This window comes from Sorex araneus, chromosome 1, assembly GCF_027595985.1.
Source record: "Sorex araneus isolate mSorAra2 chromosome 1, mSorAra2.pri, whole genome shotgun sequence".
Taxonomy (NCBI): Eukaryota; Metazoa; Chordata; class Mammalia; order Eulipotyphla; family Soricidae; genus Sorex; species Sorex araneus.
Window position 1 is genome coordinate 2,884,520 of NC_073302.1, and position 17,044 is coordinate 2,901,563.

Sequence of the window (17,044 nt, forward strand, 5' to 3'; positions counted from 1 at the left end):
AGGGGGAGCAGCCAGGAGCCTACGGGTAAGACGCTGAGGGTAAGATGTGGGCACGCCGGTGAGCTCAGCCCTGCCCCCTCCCAGCCTCCCCCTCCCTTTCACACTCCCGGGGTGCTGGGACAAGTGTGTTCTTGGAGTGTGCACATCTGCAGCCCCACGCCGGGGCCCCTGTGCAGTGGCTCGGGAGGACAGTGACAGACGCGTCCACAAGGGAAGGCTCCTTTATTCACAGGACGCTCCAGCCTGCTGCCTCCCGAGGGAGACAGAGGCGGCACGGGAGGGGCTGGGCTCCCGAGGCTCGGCCCTCCCTCCCAGGGCACAGGGCCCCGACGCTGCAGGCCCAGGCCGGGGAGGGGTGCCGGGCGGAAGTGCCAGGAAGGCGAGGGCCTGGCCACCGAGGCTTCCCCAGCAGGTCGGACGGGAAGGGCCGCCGGGCCCCACGGGGCCTCCCTGGGGCAGGCAGGGCTGCAGGGCAGGTCTGGGACCTGCCAATCAGTCCCCAGAGTCTCGAGGGGCAGAGAGGGGATCCTCTCCAACAGGAAGAAGAAAAGGAGCCGTGGGGGGGGAGGCGGGCAGGAAAGCCCCCGGGGTGTCGGGCTCAGAGCCCTGGAGAAGGAGGGATTTCATGGGGCAGAGCCTGTGCGGGCTGCTCTGGGGCCCCAGCAGTCCAGGCCCATTTCCAGAAGCTTCGTTGGCCTGCTGGGCCGAGGGGAGGGGGAGGAGGGGGGCGGGGGGCTGCGCTGGCACGGAGCAAGGGCAGCTCTGGGTCTGACCTTTACCGATCCCCCCTGGCATCTCTGCAGCCGGGACCCCCAGCCTCCCCGGGTCCAAGCTGCCTTCAGCCCGCCTCCAGAGCTGGGCCGCACCATTGGGCATTCCCGCCCCCCATCCCCCACCCCCATGCCCAGCAGGCGCCCGGGACACGGGCCACGCCAGGGCCACGAGGGCGGCATGCAGCAGGAGTCTGAGCCCGGTCACGCCTTGCACCGCACACACCCCGGGTGCGCGCTTTGCAGGCTGGGCTCGGGGCGCGCGTTCCCGCATGTGGGCGGGGCTGGGTCAGGGTCCCGCGGTGCCCAGGCGCGGGCAGCCCTGGGGCAGGCTGCGCAGGATGGCCTCCAGGTTGCGCTTGTCCTGGCGGACGGTGGCGAGCTCGCTCTCGAACTGCTGCAGCTGCTGCTCCTGCAGCCGGGCCTCGCGCTCCAGCAGCGCCAGCTTCCCCTGCAGCGCCCCCGGCGGGCTCAGCCGGCCCTGCAGCCGGCCCAGCGCCAGCCGCGCCTCGGCCAGCGCCTGCGGCGGCGCCAGGTGCGCGTCCAGGGACCCTGCGGAGGGGCGCAGAGGCCTCAGGCGGCGCCCGCACGCCCCCAGCCCCTAGAAACCCGCTGACCGCCGCGGCCGCGGCGAGTGGGCGCCACCGGGGCCAGGCGGCGGGCCTGGGAGCCCCGTTCTGAGGATTCTCAGGGGGCCAATGAGGGTCGGCTGGGGGAGGCTCAGAAGGGGAGCGCGGGGTGGCTGCACGCCCCTCCCCTGTCCAGCACCCCAGCTGTCAACCCCAGCTCAGGTGGCAACCTTATGTTACGCAGATTAGGAGCAGGGGTTGGCCTGTTTGGGAGCCACAGCCAGCAGTGCTCAGGGGCTACTCCTGACTCTGCTTGCGGTCACTCCCAGGGGCACCGCTCAGGGGTCCCTGCAGGCCTGCGCAGCCCACTGGGCCACCCTCCCGGCCCCTCTAGAGACTTCCTGCTGTGAGCGAAGAGTGTGTGGCTCGGCTCAGCTCCGCTGTTCAGACATGGCGCCCTCCCGACCCCACTCTGCGGCTGGCCTCGGGGGCTTGTGAGGGCCCTGTGTCTCCTCACCCAAAGGGGCTCCTTGCTCTTGACCCACACCCACTGCACAGAGGAAGCAGGACCTTCTCAGGTCCCCACTCTGGTGCCCACTCCACAGATGAGGACACTGAGTCCCAGGGAGGCAAAGTGATCTCCCCAAGACCAGCGAGCCCGGAGGGGCAGCATCAGAGACGCATCCTGGCTGGGGGGCGTGTGGTGGGAAAGCAGCCCCCAGCCCTCCAGGCTAACTTGCTCCCCAGAGCGGCTGCAGGAGGCTGGTGTGGGGGCACCAGGAGGGGGCCGTCCCCAGGAGACGCCGGAGTGCTCCCCAGGCCCCGAGCCCGCCTCGCGCGTCTCCTTACCCAGCCTGGCCAGCAGCTCGGACAAGGCCCTGATGTCGCCCTCCAGCAAGAGCCGGGACTTCCTGATCTGCTGCTCCGTCTCCTCCAGGCCGGAGGCCACCTGGGGGGGGCGGGGAGGGGGCGTGCTCGCTGGCTGCCGGCTGGCTCCCCGGCCAGGACGCGGGGCGGGGCCTGGGCACACCTACCTTGCCCACTTCCTCCAGCTCCTGTCTGCGTACGTCCACGGTGAGCGTCTGCCGGGTGGCCCGCCGGAGCAGGGCCTGCGCCTGGTCGGAGAGCCGGCCCGCCCGCCGCATCTCCTGCCTGCCCTTTCTCAGTGAGGACCTGGCGAGCTGGGAGGGGGCACACCCGGTGGGTGAAGCTCAGCGAGTGCGGCCACTGACCCCTCAGCCTCTTATCCAGTCAGCCCGACACCGTCTGTCCATCCGTCCATCTGTCCATCATTCAGTCTGCTCATCCATTCATCCATCTATCTGTTCATCCATCCTTCCTCCACTCATTAGTCCGTCCATCTATCACCCATTCATCCATTGGTCTATCTATGCATCCGTGCTTCCTCTCATCCATCCATCCATCCATTGGTCTGTCAATGCATCCATCCATCCATTGGTCCATCCATTGGTCCATCCATCCATCCATCCATCCATCCATCCAACCATTGGTCCATCCATCCATCCATCCATCCATCCATCCATCCATTGGTCTGTCTGTCCATTATCCATCCATCTATGCACCCATGCAGTGATATCCATCCATCCATCCATCCATCCATCCATCCATCCATCCTTCCATCCATCCATCTATCCATCCATTCATCCATCCATCCACTGGTCTGTCCATCCATCCTTCCATCCATCCATTGATCTGTCTGTCCATTATCCATCTATCTACGCACCCATGCAGTGATATCCATCCATCCGTCCGTCCATCCACCTATCCATCTATCCAAGCACGCCAGCATGCATCCATCTATCATGTACCCAACTAGCTGGTGGATCTAGGCTGAGTGCCCAGCACCGTGGTGACTGCTGGCCAGTGGCTCTTTCTCCCCAGAGGAGGAATCCACGGGCAAACAAAAGCTTGGTGAGAGAGTGGAGCCAAGTGAAACCCAAGTGCCAAGACCAGAAATCAAATCCGAGGATGCCGCCTTCAAATCCAGCACGCTGTGCCAGCGGCTCAGGGCTTACTCGCAGCTGAGCAGCGTAGCTGGTGAGTGCTGGGGCTTCTCCAGCAAACGAGAAAACCCCCAGGCCCCCTCCCTCAGATAGCCTAGAAGCTTAGGAGTAGCACAAAATATCATGGGGCTGGAACGATAAAACAGAGGGCATTTGCCTTGCATGCGTCCAACCCAGGTTCAATCCCAGCATCCCATAGGGTCCCCCGTCAAGAGTAATTCCTGAGTGCAGAGCCAGGAGTAAGCCCTGAGAACTGCTGGGTATGACCCAAAAAGTAAAATAAAAATAAATAAATAAACTGGGTGTGAGCCTTAGCTCTAGGAGTTAAGTGAGTGGGCCAGGCTGGGCCTCAGGGCCCCCCGTGCTGGTTTCAGGAGGCTCATGCGCTGGGGATCCACCAGCCAGTGTTGAGTATTTGGCAGTGAACACAACACGGGCTCTTAGGAGCGCCCGACAGACCCCAAAGTCTGTGCCACCGTGATCACGCGTGAGCCACTCACCCTGGCGCTGTCCTTGGCCAACAGCTCAGCCTCCCTGCCTTTCTTCTGGGCCGCCGCAGAGACAGACCCTGCATTTCCCAGCATCCTCTCCGCCTGCTTGATCTTCTTCGTCGAGTCAGCCAGGAGCCTGTCCCGAACCACGCCAGCGCGCCCACTCAGCGCCGCCAGGTCCTGGGGTCTGGGAAAGTGCAGCTTCATCCCTGCAAACCGGCCGTGGCTGCGTCAGGAGGGTCGTGCCCCGGCCATGGGTCTGCAAAGCCCCTCACCCTTAGACCATTTGACCATGGGAGGTTTGAGAAGCTGGAGATAAGCAGAAAAATGTCTTGCCCGGGGTGAAAGCAACAGCCATGAAGGAGACACAGCCCGGTGATCTGAGTATCTGTAGGGACACCTTGTGGAGTCCCCAGATCACAAGCTGGGGATGGAGACCAGAGACCACCAAGCACCCCTGCTCCCCAGAAGGTCCCCTGAGCCCTGCCAGCAGTGAGCCCTGAGCAAGAATCAGGAGGAAGCCCTGGGCATGGTCAGATGTGGCCCGAACAAAGATTTAAAGAAAAAAAAGCCCGAGCGATTATACAGTGGGCAGGGCGCTTGCTTTGCACAAGGCTGACCTGGGTTCGATCCACAGCATCCCATATGGTCCCCTGAGCACCACCAGGAGTAATTCCTGAGTGCAGGAATAACCCCTGAGCATCACCAGGTGTGACCCAAAAAGCAAAAAAAAAAGACCCAAAAAAGGGTAAATATTCACATAAGTAAAGTTTAATCATCTGCTCAGGAGCCTGCGTACCTCTGCAGAGAAGCGTGTGACATTCTCTTTCCCCGCAGACAGGGAAGTTGATCCCAGCCACACCGGCTTCAGCCAACACCCTCACATTAGCTCTTATTTTTGGCAGTGCCGAGATTAAGCTCAGGGTCTGAACACACCAGACATGTGCTCCCCAAACTCAGATTTTTTTTTTTAAATCACATTTTCTAGTTTCAGAGGCATAATATTACAGAACTGTTCTAACCCCAGGTGTTAGATACGCTTTGCTTCAAGTATTAAAAAAGAAAAACAACCCAATATTTCCTGGTCAGGGACGTGGCTCAGGAATATTTGTCTCATATAAGTAAGGCCCCAGGTTCAATGCTCGCACTTCAAAAACAAAGCAAAACACACATCTAACAATAACCCCCAGAATTCTTTTCTGTTGTCTGTGTTTTTGTTATTTTTGGAGATGGAGTCACTTCCCATGGTGCTCAGGGCTTACTCCTGGCTCTGTGCTTGGGATCTGTCCTGGTGATGCTCCAAGGACAATCCACGCTGTCAGGGATCGGTCTGGCGTTGGCCACATGCAAGGCAAATGCAATGCCCCCTGGACCATCTCTTTGACCCCAAATCGGCATTTATTAAAGGTCTGAGGAATCCTGTTTCTACAGAGTATTGTTAAATGCCAGGGCAAAATATCAGTTAAGTCCAAATAAGACAATTTCTTTTATTTTGTTTATTTGGGAGGAGGGGGTATGGTTTGGGCCACACGTGGTGGTGCCCAGGGTTTGCTTCTGGCTCTGCACTCGGAGGTCACTCCTGGGGGACTTGGGGAACCACCTATCGGGTGCCAGGGGTAGGACCCAGACTGGCCATGTGCAAGGCAAATGCCCTCCCCTGGGCCCAGCAGCGCCTCCTTCTGCCTCAGCACTGACCACCCAGCCGAACCAGCTGAGGACACTGGGCGTGGCCTTGGGGCTCTGAGCACTGTTGGGGAGCCCCCCATTAAAACATTTATGCTTTTTTGATTAAATTGTCGGGGTCACACCCAGCAGTGCTCCAGGTGTACTCCTGGCTCTGTGCTCAGGGGTCACTTCCTGGGCGACAGTGGGGTGCTGGGAATGGAATACCAGGTTGACCGTGTTCGAAGCAGTCACTGTATCTGTTGTTCCATCTTTCAAGCCCACAATTCTTTTTTGCTTTTTTGGGCCACACCCAATGATGCACAGGGGTTAGACTGGCTCATGCACTCAGGAGTTACTCCTGGCGGTGCTCAGAGCACCATATGGGATGCTGGGAATTAAACCCGGGTCAGCTGCATGCGAGGCAAACGCCCTCCCAGCTGTGCTATCACTCCAGCCCCCCATAAACATTTTTTTCTTTTTTTTTGGGTCACACCCGGCAATGCACAGGGGTTACTCCTGGCTTTGCACTCAGGAGTTATTCCTGGCAGTGCTCAGGGGACCCTATGGGATGCTGGGAATCGAACCCGGGTCGGCCACGTGCGAGGCAAACGCCCTACCCGTTGTGCTATCGCTCCCCCCCCCCAAACATTTTTAATTAAGAAAAAAAAAGACAGCTGGACAGGAATCAGAGAACACAGAGTCCCCCCCCTGAGGCCCTGCTGGACAGAGCCATGGCGTCGGCACCAGAGTTCATGGCCACTGGCCTCAGTCCCTGCACCTGGCCACGTGGGCGGATATGAGGTCCCAGGAGGCAGAGGGATGATCCTATGGCTGCTGCCCACTAGCCTGGACCCTGTCTCTGCCCTGCTGGTGAAAGTCCAGGCCGCGTGGGCACTGGGCACCTCGGGGTCGCACGTACCTTCCAGGTCAGCCTGCAGGGTCTTGGCACCTGTCACGGTCAGCGTGGCAACTTGAACAGATGAGGAGGCCCAGGCCAGGGCAGCTCTGGCCTCCTGGTGTAGCTGGGGGGAGGAGAAGGGGCCGGTGAGCTACTGCCCATCGAGCCCCCGGCAGTCCCCCGCGCTGGCAGCTGGTTCTGTTGCCGGGAGCACGTTGCCAGGAGCACCTGGCTCGCGGGAGTCTCTGCCCCCCCAGAGGAAGCATAAGGGAAAGCAGGAGCACAGGAAGGTAAGTCCTGGGCAGGGCGTGGCTGGAGGCCGCCGGCCTGTGAGCCCGTGAACCTGTGGCTCTCCCAGGACGCCGCGGGACAAGGCTGGGAAGAGCCACCAGAAGCTCGGCCTCACGGAGACCCACCCGCCTTGGGGAGTGGGGGAGTGCTGGCCCGGGGTACGCTGTGGCTGAACCCCCCAGAACTGGGTGTTAGAGACCAGCCAGCCACGGTGGACTAAGCGGGGGTCTGAGAGATAGGACGGCCGGGAGGGCGCTTGCCTTGCACGTGGCCAACCTGGGTTTGATCCCCAGCACCCCATAGTGCCCCACGCCTGCCGGGAGTGACCCCTGAGCGCAGAGTCGGGACTAAGCCCTGAGCACCACCGGGCGTGACCCCAAGACAAACCCAAAGCCCCACCAAGCACACAGTTTGCTTCATGTGAAATGCATAGAATCGGGGAATCCCGGGACTGGAACACAGTGCAGGGGGTCCAGGCCTGTGGACCACCCTGGCTCAGTCCCGATCACCACGTGGTTCCACCTCAGGCACTGCCAGGAGCTGGCCGGGAGCACGGAGCTGGGCGTGGCACTGAGCACTGTGAGTGAGGCCCAAACCCTCGCAGCAATAGGCCGGGGGCTGGAGAGAGAGTGCAGTGGGAGCGCGGCCACAGGACAGAGGGGACCGTGCAGTTCCGGAGCTGGAACCCGCCCCCCACCCCCAACGGAGCCTTGCCCAGCACCCAACCGTGGGAATTCTTTATATTTGTTCTATCTTTGGGTAAGAAAGGTTTTATTTGGTCGTTTCTGGTTTGGGGTCACGCCCAGCAATGCTCAGGGCTTACTCCTGGATCTGTGCCCAGGAATTAGTCCTGGTGGTACTTGGGGGATCAAAATGGGGTGCTGGGGCTTGAACCGGGTGGGCTGCATGAGGGGCAAATGCCCTCCCCACTGTTTTATCGCCCTGACCCAGTGAAGCATTTTTAAAAATACTTTAATAAGTTACAACTATTGGGGCCGGCGAAATTCACCCTGATTCTTGCCCGCTTTCTGAGCCCTCACCGCCTCTAGATCACACATATCTGACAGGCTGGCTGAGGGCCGGAGCCATAGTACCGCGGGGAGGGCATCCCCCTTGCACAGAGCCGACCCAAGCTCAATTCCCCAGCACCCCGCAGGGTTCCCTGAGCACCGCCTGGAGTGATTCCCGAGTGCAGAGCCAGGAACCTGAGCGCTGCCGGGTATGACTCAAAAAGCCAAAACCAAACAAAACCAATCAACAAAAACCACACTCATCGAGCAGGGGAGCATCGAGAGGCCAAGCACTGGGTGAGGGAGGAGGTGAAGGCGCCCAGGAAGGAGCAAGCCCCTCCCCACAGAAAGGACGCCTGCACAGGGGAGGGAGCGGGGCCGTGGGTCCTGCCAGTCTGTCTGTCTGACTCACGCTGTGGTTTTTTCCTGCTGACTCCTTTGTCGGAGTTTGGGGAGGACTTCCGGTCTCAGACGCCGGCCCCGCCCCTCCGGCCGCGCCCCTCCCACACCGGCCCCACCCCCAGAGCCCACCTGTGTGAGAGGCTCCGTCTGGTTCAGCGTGGCCAGGGCAGCAGCCTGGGCAGCCTGGACCGCCTCGGAGACCGCGGGTCCTCTCCACGAGACCATCTCCTCCAGGGTCTGCGCCTTCAGTTCCAGGTCCCTGGCCTCGGAGCTCTCAGCCTGCGGGGACACAGGGTGGTCAGGCAGGGGCCGGCACCCAAGGACAGCGGGGGAGTGCTGCACGCCGGCCGCGGAGACCGAGGGACTGGGCAGCAGCCAGGTCAGATCGCACCTGTCTCCGCACCCCTCCACAATCTCCCTGGCTTGCCTTCCCTTGGAGGGTCCCCTTGGCTTCTGAGCTCAGAACTTTCTAGATGCAGCACTGGGCAGCACTCAGGGGCACAAGCTCCCGTGCCCACGGAGGACCTCCTGCCCCCAGGGAGCAGCCTGCGGGGAGGGCCCTGACTGAATTCCAGGCACATCTGCATAAGATTCAGCTTTATTCCTTTTTGTTCGCTTTTGGGTCCCGCGCTGCGATACTCAGGGGTTACTTCTGGTCTGCACTCGGGGATTATTCCTGGCAGTGCCCAGGGGGCCATATGGGATGTGGGGGTCGAACCCAGGTCGGCCAGATGCGAGGCAAGAGCCCTACCCTCTGGACTATCTCTCTGGCCCAAGATTCATTTTTATTTTTTTATTTTTTAATTTTTTTTTTTGGTTTTTGGGTCACAGCTGGCGATGCACAGGGATCACTCCTAGCTCTGCACTCAGGAATTACTCCTGGTGGTGCTCAGGGGACCATATGGGATGCTGGGAATCGAACCCGGGTCGGCCGCATGCAAGGCAAACGCCTACCCGCTGTGCTACTGCTCCAGCCCCAAGGTTCATCTTTTAAAGCTCGGCCAGTGAGAAGCCCCGGTGGTGGGAGTGTAGACTCGCACAGAGGGGGCAAGGCCCCCCCCCAAGCCTCTCTCACTGCCTCAGGGCGCAGCCTAAGAATAACCCAATGGGCAGCTCCTCCCGGTCTGCAAGTGGCTGAGGCACCAGGTGGACAAGTCCTCCGTCCTGGCCACGGAGCGGCAGGACTGGGATCTGACCCCAAGGCCGCCCAGGCCACTCACTGCTAATGCCACAGCAGTGCAGCGGACACACTGGTCTGAGTCCGTTCAACCCACAGAGGCTGGCCACCGTCAAGCCTGGGGGTGGACGATGCATTTGGGGGGACTGAGGGGCTCCCAAGTAGTGCTCAGGGGCCTCGGGCCACTCCCAGCAATACGGTCTATGGGGCTGGCCTGTTAGGTACAGGTGCCGGAGACCAGCCAGGCCCCCCCTTGGAGCCCGGGGCCTCGGACACACCCGACAGTGCGTGGGGGCCAAAGGCGCCTCTGTGGACAGCGAGGCCTGCGTGCCTGACCCCTACGTCGTCTCCCCATCCCCGGGGAGCACACGGGGCCCAGCCCCAGCCCCGCCCTGCCAGGGAGGCCGGGCCCACCAGTGCCGTGGCAGCCCGCGCGGCGGGGCGCAGGGCCGCGTCCACGTCCATCTGCTGCACGGCGTCCAGCACACTCTCAGCTCCGGGAAGCGCCTGGGTCAGGGCCGCGTCCAGCGCCCTCCAGGCCGCCTGCACCTCCTGGTACCTGCGAGCGGACAGAGCCCAGGTGGGTCTCAGGGCGGGCGCGGGGCCTGCGTCCCCCGTCCTGGCCCCGCGCCCCTCGGAGAAGCCCCACCGCAGCCCCAGCGCTGGAGGCTGGTCCCGCCCAGCTGTCTGGGTCCAGCGCGGGTTTGGGAAGCAGCGGCCCCGGGGCTGGGCGAACAGAGGCGGCGGGAGAGGCCCAGCCCTGGCAGGCCCTTTGGAGGGGGCGTGCTGGCCCCCTGGGAGTCAGAGGCTCATACATCAGCTCCTCAGGAGGACCGAGGACCCGGAGCCGGGGACGCCTGTGGCCGCGCCCTTGGGCAGCCCGGGCCACGGGGTTCCCGCCTCTAAGCGGAGACCACTGAGCGACACGGCCAGACGGCTGCTCCAACCAGCGGGGAGCGCTGCCGGCACCCCCAACCACCACCGCCCGGACGCCCACCCCCAAAGCGGGCACGTGACGTCGCCCCAGCATATGATTGGCTCAGGGCCGCTGGCCTGAGCCAATCAGATTCACTTAGGGAATAAACCTGGTGCTCGCCAGACCTGGGGCCACCGTGGCCCCGTGGGAGGGGCAGGGTGCAAGGCTGAGGCTACGCACCCCCTTTCCCACGCCGCCCCGCGCCCGTGTTTCCGCAACTCACCAGCCCCCCCGACCCCCCGTCAGAGGCCACCAGGCCTGGGGGGAGGGCGCTGCCCGCTCCCCCCGCCACAGCCTAGGGTCTCACCTGTCCTCCAGCTGCGGCCGCGGGCCCCCCGCCGCTCTCCCCTGCAGCAGGCTCTGGAGGAGCCTGTGGCCGGTGTGGGAGGCCAGCAGGGCCTTCCGGGCGGTGTTCTCGACCTTGAGGGCCAGCTCCCTGTGGCTGCAAGAGAGTGCCGGGCATCACCCCCGCTGCCCGCAGGCCGCACGCCTGCCACCGCGGTCCATCTCCCTCTCCTGACACGCGGACGGTCTCATGCCGGACGCCCCTCACGTGTCTGTGAAACAGTCTGTGGGGGGGCGTGCCACGGGTGATCAGGTCTGGCACTGCATACGCTCTCAGCTCTCAACCATGCGGCCACGCCAGTGAAGACAGGGGGCCGAGACAGCCTGGGCTCGCACCCTGGGCCTGTCGCTCGCCAGCTGTGTGTCCCTGAACAAGTCACTTCACTTCTCTGGCTCTGTTTTCTGATCTGTAAAATGGGACTAGGGGCTGGAGTCCCTGGAGGAAGATCTAAAGTGGGGAGTTGTGGCAGAGCTGGGGCCTGGAGATTCTTTTTTTTTTGGGTCACACCCAGCTATGCTCAGGGGTTACTCCTGGCTCTGCACTCAGGAATTACTCCTGGCGGTGCTTGGGGGACCATATGGGATGCCGGGGATCGAACCCGGGTCAGCCTCGTGCAAGGCAAACGCCCTCCCCGCTGTGCTATTGCTCCGGCCCCTGGGGCCTGGAGATTCTTAAGCATTTTCCTTTGGTTCTTTTTCTTTTTGGCTTTTGGGCACACCCAGCAATGCCCAGGGGTTACTCCTGGCTCTGCGCTTAGGAACTGCTCCTGGCAGTGCTCAGGGGACCCTATGGGATGCAGAGGATCAAACCCGGGTTGGCCACGTGCAAGGCAGAGGCCCTACCGCTGTGCTGTAGTTCTGGTTCCGAGAAAGCTCTATTTGTAAAAGCGCAGGGGTCCAGGCATCTGCCCTCCATGCTGCTGGTCCTAGTTGTCCCCAGCGCCACAGAAGGTCCCGAGCACTGCCAGGAGTGAGTCCCAGCACCACTCCTGTGTGCTGCCCCCAAACAAGAGAAACATCCGAGCAGTGGAACCCCCAGACGCGCCCGCTGAGACGAGCCTCCACTTAACTTTCTGCCCCGGCCCTGATGCCAGGTCCTGGGTTTGGTGTGTGTGTGGGGGGTCTCTGGGCCTGAGCATGATCCTGGTCCCTACACCCACCCACCCCGCGCTCACCTCCTGCCCAGGGCCCCAGCTTCCATGGCCAGCTGGCTCCAGTTGCTGAGCTGCCCGGGCGCTTCCACCTTCAGAGGAATCTCCTGTAGCGAGACGGGGAAAGGGAGTGAGGAAAGGCCCATAGACTCACGCGGGACCCGGAGGAGCGGGAGTGGCAGCCCCCGGTGGGCGGGGCGTCCGCGTGACCACGCCCACCGCCGGGCTGGCCCGTCCCTGAACCAGGGCGCAGGCCTGGCGTGGCCCCCCACACGGAGATGAGGAAACCCCGCCTCCCAAGGGGAGAGGCAAGCAGACCCCGCCCCCAGGCCACAGCACTGAGTTGGGGCTCAGTGGAGAGGGCTGCCCCCCCAGACCAGAGTTCTGAGCACGGCGGCGGTGTGCAGGATCTCCTCCTCCGTGGACTCTAGCGTGGCCTCCAGCTCCGCCAGCTGCGTGCAGGTCTTCTGGGCCCCGGCCTGGACACAGTGGGTCGCCCCGCTCAGTCCCCTCAGCTGCTGCTGAATGGCCGTTACCGCGTCTTCCAGCCTCATCACCTGCTCCAGAAAGGCTTCCTGGACCTCTGCAGAAAACCCACCATCCTGGGGTCACACTGAAGTCCCTCGTGCTCAGGGATGGGGGCATCTGTGTGCCTCCCCCCACTTCCTGGTACTGCTAACCTCCATCTCCAGCCCCCAAACATCCATCCGTTCATGCCAAAGGGAGCATCTCCCCATTTCACAGATGCAAAGACCGAGACCCAGAGAAAGCAAATCCTGAACGGAAGCCCCCGACTCTCCTCTCCATCCCCCCCCAGCCGAGAGGCCAGTCGCAGCCGCCTCTGGAGCCACAGTGAGAAAGGGCTGGATCCGGCTTCCTCCCCATTCTGACACTCCCTGCTCTGGTGCTCACAGAGGCGCCTGGCTGGCCTCTGACTAGCAGCACCTGGCCGCTGGCCTTCTCGAGATCGGTCAAGCGGAGAGGACTCAGTCACCTGTGTGCTGAAGGGACACGGCTCTGAAACACGCCGTGGGTACGGTCCCCGGTGAGCTGTCAGTGCTCGGGCCAGGCTCCAGCTGGCGGGGGCCAAGGGGTCCTCGCACACGCGCCTTCTTCCCGACGCCGGGACAGCGGGGCGTGGATTCAGCACCACGGACAGAGCCAGGCGGCGGGCACCCGGTGGGGTGGGGGACACGGCCCGGCCCCGCTGCTCTGGGTGGGCGGTTGTGGGGCCCGTGGGGGCTGGGGCTGAGTCCAGCACCTCCTCCCGAGGGCCCTAGAGCCACCCTCCGACCCCAGCCTCCGGCCCTGCCCTGGCCTCCCGGTCTCCGCACCTTGGGGCAGGGGGTGGCCATGGAAGGCGTCACCCCGGGGGTCATCTCCGTACAGGACGTCCAGGGGTCCCCAGGGCCGGCTGCAGCCGGAGCCCTGCAGCCAGCTCTCCATCAGGGCCAGCCTGGCCCTCAGCTTGTCGGCCTGGACAGAGGGCAGCGCCGTGAGGTCAGGGCCTGGCGTGCTCCCGGGGGCTCTTTCTCAGCCTGCCCTCAGCCTCAGCGCACGGCACCCGGAGGCCTGGAGCGACCCCCGCCCCCCTTACATCTCTGACTTCCACCCTCGGCACGCGGCAGTGGGCGGGCACACCGCCGTGTCCTCCGAGGGCGGCAGGCTGACCATTGGGCCGCACAGCCAGGACTCAGCCGGAGCAGGCGTGCAGACACCTCAGCCGCCCAGGGCTTTACTTTTATTTACTGATTTATTTGTTGGGGGGGGTCACACCCAAGGGTCTATTCCTGGCTCGGTGCTCAGGAGTGGCCCCTGGCGGTGCTCAGGGGGCCAGGGGTGTGCCAGGGACTGAACCCGGGCCTAGCCGCAGCTGTAGCAAGGCCAGGCCTCTCCCCGAGCTCTCGGCCGCGCCCTGAGAAGCAGAGTGCACAGCCCGGCGGGGGAGCCCGCCAGCCACTCGCGGGCTCACGGGCACCCCGGAATCACCCGCTGTGAGGACCCCAGGGCCCCAGCTGCGCCCGCCTCGACTCCCGAGTCCGGGAGGCCAGGAAGCCGCCCACAAAGCAGCTGCACAAACCCCGAGGTCCTCGGGGGCAAAGGGTGGAGGTCATAGCTGCTGTGGGCAGAGACGGGGGGGTGGGGGGGGCAGGAACCCCGACCTGCAGCTGTGTCGGGGGGGGGTTGCGGACACCAGTGTCCACTGGCACCACTGTTCCCGGAGCTGGCCTCGCTGGTGCAGGAAAGCGGGGTGAGCCCCCTCCTCCACTTGGGGGTCCGGAGGGGACCCTCAGGCGGATCAAGGCCATTGCCTGCTTGCTAGCGTCACCGACCCCCACTCGAACCCCTCCTGAGCCCCCCAAAGGCCTCCCCTTCCTGTCCTGCACCCCCGCAAGGTTGTCTGTGGTACTGCGAGCTTAAGAAATGGGGTGCCGTGCTGGGCGGGCGGTTCTGGAAGGGGCTGGGGGGGGCCGGAAAGGGGTGGGCGCTCACCTGCGCCTTGACCAGGCCGTAGCAGGTCGGGCACTGCTGGCAGCGGGCACCGTGCTTGGCGGGGAAGAAGTTTTCCTGGCAGCGGTCACACTTGTAGCCCACGAAACCGGGCCGGCACACGCACGTGCTGTTCTCGCGACACTGGGCCGAGACGGAGCCCAGCGGGGAGCACCTGCAGGCTGGAGGGGCCGAAGCTGGCACCGGGCCGCCCCGGGCTGCCCCAGCCCCCTGCCCCCCACACGCTGTGGCGCCCCGGTGAGAGCTTCCAGCTCAGGCTGAGGTCGGTGCACACTGGGAGTGGGGCGGGCTGGGGCCACACCCCGCGCTCGGGGGGGGGGGGGGGGGGAGGGGGCTCACGCCTGGTGGGCTCAGGATCAGGGGTTGGAGGTGGGGTTAACCCTGTGCTCTCCCCAGCCCTGGGCCAGTCCTGGGCCCGCCGAACCCCTCAGCTCCCCCATGCTGATGAGAAATGAGGTGGCCCCATCCCAGGCCACGGGGGGCTCAGTGGATCTCAGCACCTCCAGCACCTGCTCGAGACCTCGTGCCGTGCTTCTCGAAGACCCCCGACCCCGGACAGGACCCTTCTCACCCCTGACCTCTCCTCCCCCATCCCTGTCTTTCCCCCAGACCCCTCCTCACCCCGGCAGCCCTTGATGGAGAAGCCGAAGAAGCCGGGCAGGCACTTGTCACACTCGGGGCCCCCGACCCCCGGGCGGCAGGGGCACTGCCCAGTCTGGGGGTTGCACTGGTCACTCCGGGAGCCCAGCGGGTGGCACTTACAGCTGCGAGACAGGAAGGAATCCCACCGGGCCTCTAAGCCTGCAGGGGGACGCCCACAGGGACACCCCTCCCTCGGGCCAGCAGGGTCAGCGGCCCCCTCCCTGGGGAAGGCGAGGTGTGACCCCCCAGGCCCCGCCCCCCTACCTCTGGCAGCCGCGCCCGTGCTGGAGCCCGTGGAAGCCGGGCCTGCAGCTGCTGCAGTCGCGGCCCTCCACGTGGGGCAGGCAGGTGCACTGGCCGGTCACGGGGTCACAGGCTCCGTCCTCGCCAGCGCCCACGGAGCCCCCGGGGTGGCAGCTGCAGGCTGAGACAGGAGCAGACAGGGGCATTGGGGACCCACACGTCATCCGTCCAAGTGGGGGCGCAGAGGGGGAACCCACAGCAGCTCTGGACGGAAGCCAGGCCCTCGGAGGGGGCCCAGCACCCCGGGGGAGGCCTGAGACCCCCTCGGGGGGTCAGGGGGGGGGACCCCACTGTACCGCCTGGTCCTGGGAAATGAGAAGCCAGTGGCCAAGGGGCCAGGAGCACCGAGGCTGGGCTGGGTCCTACATGATTTCCGGACGGTTTTGGGGGACCCCTGAGTCAGGGAGGGGTTGACCCAGTGTGACCAGCAGCCATCGGGCCAGCGCGGGGGAGGGACAGCAGGAAGAGGGTTGCAGGCCATGAGGGGACACTTTCGGCGCCAACGGTGGGTGAGATGAGGTGACACGGCCCAGCAAGAGGCAGTGTCTGGGGGGGCAGCAGGACAGCGTCTGGGGGCAGCGGCAGTGAGGGGCCAAACCTTCTGGGGCGTGGGGCCTGCATGAGGGTCTCGGGGTGGGAGTGGCCTCATCCAGGCCACTTGTCTGCGGGTGGGCTGGGCGGCTGGGGAGGACAGCTGGGGGCGGACGGGGGCAGCGTCCATGCTTGTCTGAGGATTTGGGGCTCCAGGGTGGGGCAGAGCCCCCGGAACGTGTCTGCGGAGGGCGCCCGGGTCGGGAAGGTCCGACGATCGCTCACCCCCCACTTGAGGGTCAGGGTCCCGGGTGGGGGCGGCGCCCACTGGCCCCAGCACTTGTCTGCGGGTGTGGGGGCGGGGCTGGGGGCGGCGCTCGCTCCTCAGGGCGGGGTTCGGGCCGGGCGGGGGCGGGCATGGGGGCGGGCACTGACCCTGGCACTTGTCGGCGGGCCGCGGAGACAGCGCGCTCCCGTAGAAACCCTCCGCGCAGTGCTCGCAGCGGCTCCCGGTCGTGTTGTAGAGGCAGCGCAGGCAGCGGCCCGAGTGGGGGTCGCAGTTGCCCACCGCGTTCGGGTCCACGTTCCCATTGCACTGGCACCGCTGGCAGGGGCGGGGGCGCCCAGAGAGCCCCAGCGGGTCCCCGAAAAAGCCGTCATCGCAGACCTCGCAGCGCCGGCCTGCGGGGGAGAGCGGAGGGCTGGGGGGCGCGCACCCCACAGTGGAGGGGAGGGGTGGGGGGGCCAGAGCTGGGGGCACCACCCGGGGTGCGTGTCCTGGGTCCTCCCCTGCCAGGCGGGCTGGGGTCCCGGCAAAGTCTCCGCGGCGCCCGCTGTCCCGCCGAGTCCTCACAGCGCGGACCAGCCTCCCCCCACCCTCCCCACCCCCACCCGTGCCACCCCCAGCGCCTTCACCCTGCAACCTCCCTGCCAGCCCGTGCCATCTCCATCCCCATCCCTGTCTCCACCCCCCTGACCGGCCCCCCCACTGCACCCGCTGCTTCAGTCTCAGCGTCTCGTCACCGGCCGCTTCGTCTTGCTGGTGCCCACGGTCACTATCGCCTTCCTCATCACCCGGAGTCACCGTGGGCGTCTGGACAGCCTCCTGACCAGCCCTACTCACCACTGGACTGCCGTGCCCCCCTCCGCCGCCTCCTCTCCCTGGCCTGCTGCGCTTTCATCTGTGGTGTGTGGTGTGTGCACGTGTGTGTGTGGTGTATAGTGTATATGTGGTATGTGTGTGTGTGGTGTATGTGGTATGGCATGTGGGGGTGTGTGTGGTATATGT

The 17,044-nt window shown here is 64.5% G+C and overlaps 1 protein-coding gene across 1 annotated transcript in view; it reads right to left on the bottom strand.

The window, feature by feature from the left end:
- Nucleotides 1-215: 215 nt before the first annotated feature.
- LAMC3 (laminin subunit gamma 3) overlaps nucleotides 216-17,044 on the bottom strand; it is a gene marked incomplete at its 5' end in the record, with an annotated part of 44,253 nt that continues 27,424 nt past the window's right edge. The window contains 15 exons of the mRNA XM_055124076.1: nucleotides 216-1,322; nucleotides 2,189-2,288; nucleotides 2,374-2,520; nucleotides 3,864-4,063; nucleotides 6,439-6,541; nucleotides 8,250-8,399; nucleotides 9,712-9,856; nucleotides 10,581-10,715; nucleotides 11,794-11,876; nucleotides 12,147-12,352; nucleotides 13,104-13,245; nucleotides 14,263-14,441; nucleotides 14,902-15,044; nucleotides 15,187-15,346; nucleotides 16,192-16,437. Coding sequence (XP_054980051.1) covers nucleotides 1,060-1,322; nucleotides 2,189-2,288; nucleotides 2,374-2,520; nucleotides 3,864-4,063; nucleotides 6,439-6,541; nucleotides 8,250-8,399; nucleotides 9,712-9,856; nucleotides 10,581-10,715; nucleotides 11,794-11,876; nucleotides 12,147-12,352; nucleotides 13,104-13,245; nucleotides 14,263-14,441; nucleotides 14,902-15,044; nucleotides 15,187-15,346; nucleotides 16,192-16,437 — 2,402 coding nt within the window. The remainder of the gene's footprint in view (nucleotides 1,323-2,188; nucleotides 2,289-2,373; nucleotides 2,521-3,863; nucleotides 4,064-6,438; nucleotides 6,542-8,249; nucleotides 8,400-9,711; nucleotides 9,857-10,580; nucleotides 10,716-11,793; nucleotides 11,877-12,146; nucleotides 12,353-13,103; nucleotides 13,246-14,262; nucleotides 14,442-14,901; nucleotides 15,045-15,186; nucleotides 15,347-16,191; nucleotides 16,438-17,044) is intronic.